Raw genomic sequence first — 12,741 nt, forward strand, 5'->3', positions numbered from 1 at the left:
AGATCATGAGAGTGGATCCGACCTTGTGTTACTGGGTGGGGGAGGTAGATGCTGCACATTCATGTGGGTACACAAATGAATGCAGGCAAATGTGTGTGTGTGTGTGTGTGTGTGTGTGTGTGTGTGTGTGTGTGTGTGTGTGTGTGTGTGTGTGTGTGTGTGTGTGTGTGTGAGAGACATGGATAAACAATGTCCGTCATTAACATCAGAGCTAAACATCCTGGGTATCTGCTACAATGTGAGATAAAAACAAAATAAAAATGTCAGCACCTAACTGAAGTTGAATGCAAGTTGCACTGATCAAAATATTTAAACCCAGGACGTTATTTTTAAATTGTCTTGCTAGGATCGTAATAGCTTAGCATTTTCAGCCATGGAATCTATCTAAGAGCGGAGATGAAGAGCTGCCAGTCAGCTGTTGTGCCGTGGTCAGGTGTTAAGCCCTGTGGTCCTGGGGAGGGGATAAAGGGGATATATTATTAATTTGCTGCAATCCCCAATGGAGAATGATCCTTTAATGAAATATTCATCATCACCTTTTGATAAACTGTTGATTCAACAGTCTGTAAAGTCAATAGCTGTTTATTATCAAGGGCTTAAGGCTCATACTATGTGCTGGCTTTAGATATGGGACGTGTTTGGTTGTGTGTTGCTTTTTAAATGAATACATATTTTTTCTTAAAGGAGAAATATCATGCTCATCTTCAGGTTCATATTTTCATTTTGGATTTCTACTAGAACATGTTTAAATTATTTAATGTTAACAAAAAACTATTCTCCTCATACTGTCTGTTTAACCCTTGTGTTGTCTTTCCCTCAACATGAAAAAAAACACTTTTGTTGTCCCTATCTCAATGTTTTGTTGCTTTTCAAAAAAAGAGTATTACGTTTTTGTTTTTTTTTCAACATTTTTATGTTTTTTTCCCCCAATGTCTTTGTCCTTTTGTTGACGTTTTGTCACTTTTTGACATTTTAGCCGTTTTTTTCCAAAGTTTTTGACGCTTACTTCCAGTGTTTTTTTTCCGTAGTTTTTGTCACTTTTTCCTGTATTTTTTTACGTTTTTTTCCCCCCCAATGTTCTGTCGCCTTGTTCGACATTTTCAAACTCCCATATTTCTGTTTTCTGAAAAAAAACTTGGTTAAATTTGACCCCAGGACAACATGAGGGTTAAATATAATATACCTGTATGTTTTCACCCTTTGTCTGAAATGGCTCATTTTAGCGCCAGTGTCTTTAATTAAGCCCCCCCCCCCCCCCCAGTCTGTTCTGATTGGCTTGTGAGAATAATATGGCGCACCTTAGGTATTTCTCAAGCCGTGGGTGGAAATACTCACAGTTTGAGGGTTAGTAAGCAATCCAGATACTACAAGTTTATGTGCACATGTACTGTAAAAGTGAGTTTATTATGAAATCTTCCCTTTAAGGCTTATGTAACGCTATCTACTCTGTCGTGTCAAGATCAATCTTTTTCTCAATAAGCTCTTAAGAAGGGTAAATGCTATTTAAAACTCTGGAATGTGCCTCACAATAAACTTTGATTCATACAGTTTTAAAATATTTTTTAATAGCAACATCCTTCAATTTTCCTCCCCTTAATTTATACATTTTTTGCATCTGTTCTTAAGTTGATCTAATGTGGGTGGAAAGTGGAGTGATAACATTTCAATATGTTTTGTATTCAGAGATGTTTATGGTGAAAAAAGGTAAAAGAAGCATAATCACCACCTACACAATATTTTGAATATCACTATGGGCCTAAATTATTATTGTACTGAATTTCTGTGACAATAGCGCCACTTTGTGGCAGAATAATGATAATATACAAAAACATGTTACAGTGTCCTAAAGTGTGTAGGCTACTGAAGGAAACATTAACTAATTAGATTGCTCTATTTCTGTGGCCTGGATTTCCAAATATTATAATAATATATAGCCTATATTAAAAGTATCCTTTTACATAACACGGTTTGTGTAACCCAACTACAGTATGTGGACAAGAAGATAACAATGATGAGGTGAAGGGTTAAAAACATGACTGTTAAGACAAATATACTCGTAAATACAAACATAAATCATATAAACGGATATCACACAACATTCAAAGGAATAACCAATTACGGTCCTTTTCTTCAAAATAAAAGAGCACCAAATTAAAATACCACACTATAAATAGTTCTATGTAGAAAAATGGACTGCAAATATCGATTATTATTGATAAAACTAAAAAAAACAAATCATTAAATAAAATAAGTCATTAAAAATTCATTAAAATATACAAAAGATTTTAAAAAAATTCTGAAAAATAAAGCTCAATTCGTAAATTGATTTATTTGAATAGTCACTGTTTACAATCAGTTTTATTGACCAATTTACTAATTATTATCACTATATACTAATAATTTAATAATTTAACGAGAACTAATTGATCATTTCAGCTTTGGTTTAATTAACCCTTCATTTTCTCTAATTCTCAAATGCTAATCAAAATGCAAAAAAAATTGGTTGAATATTTATTAAAATACCTATCGATCAATTTAGGAATGACAGGTTGTAATCATGCCCCCAGATACAGCGCTCAGCCCTCAATCGTAAAATACATCCATGGTTGCAATCCCAATCTCAGATTGTCTATAACCATTTGTGATTTTATTCTGAAGGTTTGGCACCAAAACCGGGAGTCTTCCTGATAAACTGAGTACAATCCATTGTACAATCTCATCTAGTTCCTTTCACACAGAGAGAATTAAGAAATGAAACAATTATTGTAGTCTTTTAACACATCAAATCTGACATTACAAAAAAAGTGATGAAAATGTATAATACTTCTGATAAGTGTAAGAATTTCATTTTTCATGGTTTGGAAGAATTATAAGAAATAGGGAAAACGCTGCTTTTTCCATTTTTCAAAGGGCACTGGACTGTGTAACAGGATGCAGTGCACTACGGTGATAGTTCCATAGGTGGCAGCAATGCACGTTTTGGATGCCGGCTGCCCGTAAAACACCAACGAAGAAGAAGAAAAACCGTCATCTCTTCTTTCCTTCAATATCTGTGAAGATTTCCTGGCTATTTACGACGACTTTGAGCACATTAAAGATGAGAGAGATATACAAATAACGTAAGGTATGACTCAACAACGTTGTTATGGAAACTCGCTGCGAATCACTGCGTACTTATAATCGCTGTACGTGGCGTTTGTTAACGGAAAACGGTGTTTACTGTTTGTTTTAACCGGGCCTCGTTAGCGCTTGCTTGCTAGCAGGAGCACGCGAGGCTGGTTTAGCAATGTTAGCGCTCTGTGGTCTGCTAACATTTCGTGTAACAGCTCGTGTTTAATGCTCGAGACTAAACACAGCTGTTTGACAACACTTTGATGGTATTGTACTCGTTGTTTCTTTTATAATTTGGCTCTAGCCAACCGTAACGGTCACAACGGTTGGGCTCAGGCCCGTAGTTAGTACAGGACATTAACGTACACAATATACCGTAGCTAGCTAACATACGAATGGTTATAGCTAGCTAAGTGTTGGTGTTGATATGAGGGAGATGAAAAAAGAAAGTTAGGACTTAAAACCTGACGTTAGTTTTTTCTCTCTCCGTGTAATGAGTACAGTTAATAAAAAATAGTTTTTTGTTTGTCTGTTGGAGCATCAGCATGGGGGCAAACCACCGTCACTCCCCGATGTAAGTCGAGTGAAGATGGGAGTTGCGCATGCGTCACTTTGCGACAAGTATCGTACAAGATGCTAACGAGAGGCTTCTGTGATGTAAACACATTAAAAATAGACCTACTTGATGACGTTAATTCACTGCTGGCTACAATTTAGCAACAAACACAACCTAGGCTGTCATTTGAATGGCGTTTTGAACTAACGTTAGCAATCAACCAATCATAGATAGCTAAAACTTTTTTGAAATGATTTCCATTTTCTGTTTTTAAGGAAAAAAGTTTATTTCATGGATTTCACAAATTTTAGTTTCACACGTTATGCCTTAAACCATTTAAATCTGAGCACGCGCGACTCAAAGCTGCATTCGACTCACATCGGGGAGTGGCAACCACCCTTGCCGAGCAGGCGCACTGTGCTTGTGTCAAACGGTGAGCAAGTAGGCCTGGCAAACCGGGATCCTTTTAAGGATTCAGGATATTCTGAGTCACACAACCGGATTGTGCGAGTCACTTGAATTACTTGAGTCAGTATTGTTAAGATCGACTGTGTGCTCGACCTAATTGCATTTTGTATTTTTGCAAAATGCACAAAACATACAGTAGGCCTAGCTAGGCTACGTGCAGAAAACTGTTATTTCAGAAGTGAAAGAATGGATTTTGTTGTTGATTTGCTCGTCTGCTACAGATCCACTCATAGCCGGCTGAGTCGCTCGATTGACTGACTCATGCGAGAGCTCACAAGTCATTGAGGACTCGTGAGTTGTCTGCAAGGCGAGCCAGAGCCTGCAATGTTTCAGGCTGCTGACCTAGCTTTTCCGCCTTTATTTTTTGAGAGAGGGGAGGGAAGACATGCAGGAAATTGTCACAGGTTGGATTCGAACCCTGGACCTCTGCGTCAAGGCATAGACCTTGAAGTACATGTGTGCCCGCTCTACCACCCTAGTTGCATTTTAACACACTACATTGATACACCCACACTAGTAGGCCTGGCTAGGCTACATGCATAACATTTTGTTATTTTAGAAGTGAAATAATGGCTTTTGTTGTGGATTTGCTTTACTCTGAGCTTGAGGAAAGACTTCACTCGCTCGCCTGAATCAGATCCACTCATGACAACGTAGCCGGTTGATTCGCACTAGTCATCAAGGGCTCGTGAGTTCTTGAGTGAATTCCTTGGTCTGCGAGCTTCCAGCCCTGAGTCTGCGGGTCGGACTTTCTCTCTGCTCACTCAGTCGCTTGAGTTGACTTGTGGAGTTGTTGCTCACAAAATTGTAAGTTATTAAGCTTTTTGCAGCTAATATGGCTAGGAATAGTAGTAGCTAACGTCGCAAGAGGTTTGTGTGTGGTGCTGTTATCATTTTGAATTGTAGTAGGACTGAACTCATCCAGGTAAATGATACTAGAGACTCGGGATGTCTGAGTCAATTTAAAGACTTGGGTTAAAGATCCGAGTGAATTACGACTTGAACAGGTCTACAAGCAAGAGACAACGAGCAGAGCAGAGACATTTCCCTTTGTTTGTGCTCTTCCTTTACACACAGACGGAGAATTTGCCTCTGAAAACGAGTCTTTCTAAAAACTCCAGCCAGAGTGGATATTTTTGAAATTTTCATATGCATGTAAACTGAGGCAAACAAAGGTTTAGGCATCCGAGCGGTGTGTCACTCCCCGATGTAAGTCGAGTGCAGATTTGAGTCACCCATGCTCAGATTTAACCGGTTCACGGCATAACGTGTCATACCCAATGAGAGTCGAGTCAGACCGGCTCTGGTCGAGTGCAGATGTGGGTTGCGCGTGCTCAGATTTTAACGGTTTACAGAAGATGGAAATCATTTCAAAAACATTTTAGCTATCCATGGATGTTTGATTGCTAACATGTAGCCAGCAGTGAACGAACTTGGTTAAGTAGGTCTAGTTTTACTGGATTGACATTACAGAAGTCTCTCGTTCGTGTCTTGTAGGTTACTTGTCGCAAAGGGACGCATGCGTGACTCAAATCTGCACTCGACTCACATTAGGCAGTGAGGAAGAGAGAGGAAGTGATTTGTTGCTGTCGCAATTTTTGGTATTCTAATTGGCTAAAGTGGGCTTGAGCTTGTCGTCACACTGCCACCTACAGGTTTAGCATGCTCTTGACGGCACATTTACTAGGCTATGCTAGCAGCTAGGCAATCATTATTATGTGTGTTACAAAGGGGTGCACGTTTGTCACGGAAGTAAAGGCTGGACTACAACAGAGGCCGCTGGAAGGAAAGATCTGTGGTATCTCTCCTTCACACAGCGGGGGTGGAGAAATAATTCAGCCCTGGGGCCCATGTAATACAGAGTTTAAGTATGTATGCGTGTAGGAGGCCACCTGTCTAGCGTGCGCCTCCAATGTAAGAATGTTATGCAATTAATCCAAGACGAGCTAAATATTCTGTTCTTAGCATGCTAAAGATTCGCAATGAACAGTCAAACACAATGGCTGTTGTGAAAGCCCTAGAGGACTGTTGGTGCATATTCATTTGGCCAACACGAACGTCATCTCTCACCCTGACCAATGGTGTAACTTCATAATTCAGTGACAAACTTTTGCGTTTAAAGTGGTTGCATTGCTGCGGTGAAACCTAAAACAAACAAGGTTATTTCCGTTATTCTTAGACCCATTTTTTGGGGGGAGAGGGGGTCTGTGAGGTTTACGATTTTTTTCTAATATGTGTCAATTGTGGAATCCTGATTATTCAATCTGTATATTATTTTGTTACGCTACCTTACCTCTAACCAATAAATTGTGATTCAGAGTCATACAGGAACTTCAGTCTCATTTACACTGTCATTCACTACCATCGTTAGTCGTTGAATGTTTCCATCTGACTCCCTCGGTATGATCTAATGTGACGTTGTGAAATGGGAATTACAGTTTTGAGATGTCGCATTTTGCTATACATTTTCTGTCTGCGAGTGCTGTTGTCAACTATTTCCACCAGGGATGAGCATGGAAAGTAAATAAATGAGTTTGTGTCTGTTCGGAATGTTTCCTGTTAACATCAGTGACTTAGTTTTCTGTCTTTGTCTATGCTTTGTTGCCTTTGCCTCATCTTTTCTTTCTTGCTAGTGAAGACCTGGAAGTGAAGTAGATGACCTGAGCGTTGAACAGGAAACAGTGGACAGCTCAAGACAAGACCTTCAAGATGATTGATTTTTCCCATCAAAGAAGCTGAAGTCCAGTGCATTTCAATAACCCCTTTTTGTTTTTTGTTTGTTTTTTACTCAACAGCTTTACATTGCTATCGGAGCGTTGTGCCCCTTCTTCTGCTCAAGGGGCCCTAACGAGCCCCCTGCTTGGAGGGCTCTCAGGGAGCTCACTTCTGCTTGGCCAGCAGGCTGCATCCTTGCGGCTTGCTCAACTGAAAGCCCAGCTAGCGTTGACACAGATAACCAATGCTCTTGCTGTTGGCAGCAGAGCCGCGACATTGACAGCCAACTCCAACACAACTGCTCCCTACATACCCACAACACCCACCTCCCCAACTGCTGCAGCCATCAATCTCCTTAACCTTCTCAAGATTGCAAACACCATGTCCCATCCCCTGTACAACCCCTATGCCCCTGGAAACCAAAGTTCCACCCAGGGACAGTATGGACTCTCCAGTATACCGACAGAAAGGGACCCTCGGACGGCATCTTCTCGCCTTGGACCTGGGTCCAGCTTCAACTCTCCTGGAGCTTCTTCTGGGACTCCTGCCATCTCTGGAGGAATGCTCCCGTCAATGAACTACAGGCCTGAACAGAGTAGGGCCATAGTAGACGAGAACATAGAGAGGTCTATAGACATGCATATTAGCAGAGCCAGAGAGGAAGTAAGGCTTCTCGGCAAACCGATTCATCAGTCCATTGACCAGGGCAATCGCTTTGCAAGCACTCAAAGGAATGAGTTTCTCCCGTCAGGTCCAGGGATGGTCTCCTACCCAATGTCCTCAACCTCTGTCCCTCTAGGACATAGACAATCTGGCGTTGAAAGTTGCAGTAACTCCTTGGACTGGTCATCGAACTACAACAGGCCCACTGCTGATAACCCCTCACAATTGTATTCATCTGCTTCGTCTAACTATGCAAGCTGTGGTGAAGGTAGGTTTAGTGCCTCCAGTGAAAGAGAACGTGATATGCAGTCGATTCCGGGGTTAGGTGATTTCGACTATCAAGTGCCAGAAAAAAAACCTGGGGGCCCCACAGAGCCCAATCGACCAAAGTACACTTCTGAATCCGCTTCTAACATCCTTCAGCAATTTGGGCTTGAAAAAGAGGACTTGGAACATCTCATCTCCTACCCTGAAGACCAGATCACCCCTGCTAACCTGCCGTTCATTTTGCGGCAAATCTGCATTGAGAAGAACAAGAGAACTTCTACTGTACTTCAGTCAAAACCCTGCCCCAAACCCCCACCCACCAGAAATGTAAGTGGAATGGACAGTCATAGTTTGAGCAGTTCAGGAGGGGCAGGGATGCACCAGAAGGAAATGTCATCAGCTATTTTCCAGCAGAGTAAAGTGATTGACTATGGACACACTGGAAAATATACAGGAGCGGTTGGGAATGAAATTGGAAAGACCGGTAGCAGTAAAGCTAACAGTGGTGGGAGTGGAAGTATGTTGCAGATGGACACTTACGATAGTAGCCGACCCATTCGAGAACCTCTGCAAAAAAATACAACAGAGGTGAAAAACAATGCCTTGGGATCTTCACGTGACCAGACGAGTTCTGTTTCCAGCCTCAGCTCTTGGTATAGTCCAATAATGAGCACGGTGGCTTCCCCGAGCAACGATCAGACCAAGCAACTGCACACCCAACTAAAACAGACTTCAGTTCTCAGCTCTTTCTCTCTGCCAAAGAAAGACACCGACATCAGATTTCTCAAGTCCGAAGCCCCCAAACCTGTTCCTTTGAAAGAACCAGAGGTAGACCGCCAGTCAACGTTGAAAACCCAACCGCCCCCAACTCTGTACCGTGGTGTGCATCCCAGCCGACCTGGCCTTGTGGTCCTTGGAAGTAATGAAGCCAGTGGCACTAAAGGTACAAGTAAAACTCAAGGACAAGGTTCAACAGTTGCTGAGCAGATGAAAAAGCAGCAGCCGATGCAGAATCAGCCGAAGCAGCAGCCGATGCAGAATCAGCCGATGCAGAATCAGCCGAAGCAGCAGCAGCAGATGAAGCAGCAGCCGATGCAGCAGCCGATGCAGAAGCAAACGATTCAGAAGCAGCCAGAACAGCAGACACTGAAGCAGCCAGTATTGCAACCAGGTCAAGCAATGTGGCCTCCGTTTTTTTCTGCTGCAACAACAGTTCCCCCTGCTTCTCAAATCTCCAGCATCACTAATACCATGAAGCATCCGCTGTATGTCCTCGGTGGTCCTCAGCCCAGTGCTATTCCTCCAGCTCTGCCTCGGCCAATCCCGGGCCTGATGAATCTTACTCATCTGTCGCCGCCACCTTCCAAGGTTCTACCAACGGCAGCCATGATGCATGACTATGCGGCGGCCACGCCGAGAATCTTTCCACATACCTGTACTCTGTGTAACAAAGAATGTACTCGTATGAAGGTGAGTGGAAGTTTGCACTCTGTTCTCTGTCACTTTCTGGAAATTGTTTGTTTTTTAAAATGGTTGTTCTTTTTAAAAATATGTATACAATTTTTTTTTATATAGTTTTTTTTGTAAATCAGTAATTACTATGAATTGCTAGTAAGAAGTCTGTAAAAGATATGTTGCATTTTGCAAAAACAATGTTGGATTGCAAACTTTGGGAGAGTTTTTTTTATTTTTTAATGTTCTCTGATTTTGATGTGCTCCAAAATAAATTTGTTCACAGCTAACTGTTTTCTGTAAATCAAGGTTACAATGTCTGATTGTCATTTGATTTGACGGTCCTAAACTTTTGGAACATGATTGTCTAGTTTAGACAGATGAAGATCAAAGCCATTGGTTTATAATTTGTGATGCGACCCACTTTAAAGACTGTAGTTGGAAATTGAGCCAAGGGCTTAGAAGACGTAACGAGGAAGAATATGCAAATTGGAAGAACTATTGTTTCAGATGATGATGCAAGATGATGGTTTGTCTTTTGTTTCTGTTATTTTGGATATTGTCCAACTGTTTATTCAGTGAGAATTTTTTGAAACCTCTGTCTATAATACATAGATATTATTCCCACTATTGGAGCTATCAGTAAAGTGTTATGTTACTTAATTGCATTCCGTATGTAACAGTACTTATTGTCTTTTTGTAATACTGGCTATTATGGAGCCAAGCTCCCTTTGTTTACGTCTGCAGATACCATAAACATGAAGTCACCAGCATCGTACTTCAAGGACCAAAAAATCAGCTAAATAAATTCCGACAATGTGCCCCCTTGGGACACATTTCAGATTTTGTCTAATTAATAGCCTCCTACTCTACCCAGTTTACACATCTTCCCGCCTACTCCAGATGTCTCAGCCTGTGTGTTGTCCTGATCCATACCTGGTAATGGCCTCTGCTGAGATGACCAAGAAACCTCGGGAAACTTTCTGATGCTACACAAGAACCAGACATCGCTCTATCAAGAACCCAAGAAGAATTTTTTATTTTTGTTTGTTTGTTTGCTGGAACTTATTCATGTTCCATTATAAAGAATTGCCCTTGAAGTGAACAAAAGGCAGCTTTAACTGTAAAGGAGAGAGTCGCCAATGAACAATTTTGTCTATATGCTACTGTTTTGGCTAATTGTGGACTCAAGGTTGCTCTTGTTATTCAGATGAATGCTTTTGGCTGAAGATTCAAAGAAGCCATTTTTTTTTTTTTTTTACACTTGCTTTTTTAATATCAACACAAATTGTGAGGTTTTTATACCCAAGAGCAAAGACATGGAATTGGACACTTGGACTTAAGAGACTCAACAAACCATCAAAGAAGGACAAACCGAAGAGCCAAGGAACAGTTTCTTAAGAATGCTGTAATGTTGAATAAAATATATCTGTTGTCAGACGTGATGATGATAATGAAGAGGATAAGTTGTGATGATAACGGGACCCGTCTAAATGGTGTGTGTTTGTTCTGAATACTAGGATTGGATTTCTCATCAGAATACCAGCCTTCACCTTGAGAGCTGCAAACTCCTCCGAAAACGGTCAGTCTTTATTTCTTTTATCGTTCTCTTTTGAAATCTTGTTGTCAAAGTTATTTTTTGATTATCCTTTTTTTCAGAACATTATTGCTGAATTCCCACTGGGGAACTGCCAAAATACTGTATAGGAAACGCTATACTGAAAAAGAGGTTGTAATATTAAAGCCTCTTCCTGAACATTGTATTTCCTTAAAAAACTTATAGGCTACCTTTGCCGTTATGCTATCTAACATCTAGCACGTCCTGCATAACTCAATATGGCCCCCTTGCGGTTTTTAATACGTGTTTAAATTGTGTTGTTTTTGTTGTTTTTTCACAGATACCCAGAGTGGGATGGGGAAATAGCACTAAAACCCAGGTAAATTTAAATGACTTGGCAGATACTGTGTGATTTCATTGATCTTGTACGTTTAGTCAACTTGCAGCACGAGTTGTATTTAATCGTTCACGGCCACATTGTAGAATGGCTAGGGACCACCAGGTTTTTCCAAACCATTACAATGAAGTTGGTTGTGTCCTCAATGTTACTAAAGAGGGAGGGCAGTGTCACTTTGTATAATATTGTTCAGTTTAATATTTTCACAGAAGTCTAAAGGCTTTTGACAGCAGCCACGTGGGAAATCAGACGGTGGAGTTAATCAGACTAATTTGGCAGAGATTCATCCAAAAACCCAAATCCACACAGTGTCTGCCAGGCTTAAGTGTTCAAACACGTTTTAACCACACTCCGTTGTGAAGAAAATGGTAACATTTCCTTACTTTCATTATGCTTTTCTTGTCCATCGCTCTCTTCAGTGCTGCAGGTAAAGATGCCAAGCCTTCGCCCGCAACTTCTTCACAGACTTCCCAGCACCGTCAACAGAAAGTCAAGCATGGAAGCCGCTCTCGTTCTCACTCGTCTAGCCCACATCGCCGGCATGGCTCAGACGGTAGAAAGGAGAAACGCAGTAGCCGATCACGTTCGCCGCAGAGAGCCAGATACACTCGCAGGTCTGTCGCAGTAACATGATTGAACAGCACATGAATAACAAATGACCAAATGTTTTCCTGCAGAACATTTAAAATGTCTGCATCAACATCAGCATCTTAGCATATGATTGGTCCCCCATTTAGAATTAGACTGGCTGTTAAATGTTTGCTATTTTGTTAATTATTATTGTCATTTCACCTGAACTTTCATCAGGTCCCGCTCTCGTTCTCGTTCCCCATGGTATGAGCGCCCTACTTCCTTCCGCTATCGGTCATGTTCGAGGAGCCCAGAGAGACGGTCGTCACCGAGGAGGAGAGACGAGGAACGGTCCTCACCACGAAGGAGAGGCAATAGACGATCATCACCAAGGAGGAGCCGTGAGAGACAGTCATCGCCGAGCAGGAGCCGCGAGAGACAGTCATCGCCAAGCAGGAGCCGCGAGAGACAGTCATCGCCAAGCAGGAGCCGCGAGAGACGGTCATCTCCAAGGAGGAACCGTGAGAGACAGTCATCGCCGAGCAGGAGCCGCGAGAGACAGTCATCGCCAAGGAGGAACCGTGAGAGACAGTCATCGCCAAGGAGGAGCCGTGAGAGACAGTCCTCGCCAAGGAGGAGTGACGAGAAGCGATTGGGATCAAGAAGGAGTAATGAGAGAAGATCACCACCATGGAGAAGTGATCAGAGTCGATCCCCTCAACGAAAGAACTCAAGCAACGCAGAGATCCTAACTAGGAAACTACTGAAATCATCAGGTTTGAGAAATTGTGAATATTTTAAGGAGACTGTTGAAAGAATTATTCTGTGACCAAAATTATTTGTTATATGCACAAGTATATGTAGTCTATACAAACTGTTATTTTGTCATATATAATATTCAAGGAACACTTGGGACATGCACTGAAAAGCTGTCTTGCTTTCGAGAGTTAGATTAGGGGTAAACGCTACCTCTCAAATCTTCCT

At 41.5% G+C, this 12,741-nt stretch overlaps 1 protein-coding gene across 1 annotated transcript in view; it reads left to right on the forward strand.

The window, feature by feature from the left end:
- Nucleotides 1-3,101: 3,101 nt before the first annotated feature.
- LOC116669485 (uncharacterized) overlaps nt 3,102-12,741 on the forward strand; it is a 30,018-nt gene continuing 20,378 nt past the window's right edge. Inside the window, 6 exon segments of the mRNA XM_032499360.1 lie at nt 3,102-3,119; nt 6,931-9,250; nt 10,753-10,814; nt 11,131-11,169; nt 11,607-11,801; nt 11,995-12,533. Of these exon segments, the coding sequence (XP_032355251.1) occupies nt 7,232-9,250; nt 10,753-10,814; nt 11,131-11,169; nt 11,607-11,801; nt 11,995-12,533 (2,854 nt within the window). The 5' untranslated portion in view covers nt 3,102-3,119; nt 6,931-7,231.

The sequence above is a fragment of the Etheostoma spectabile genome, chromosome 19, assembly GCF_008692095.1.
Source record: "Etheostoma spectabile isolate EspeVRDwgs_2016 chromosome 19, UIUC_Espe_1.0, whole genome shotgun sequence".
Taxonomy (NCBI): domain Eukaryota; kingdom Metazoa; phylum Chordata; class Actinopteri; order Perciformes; family Percidae; genus Etheostoma; species Etheostoma spectabile.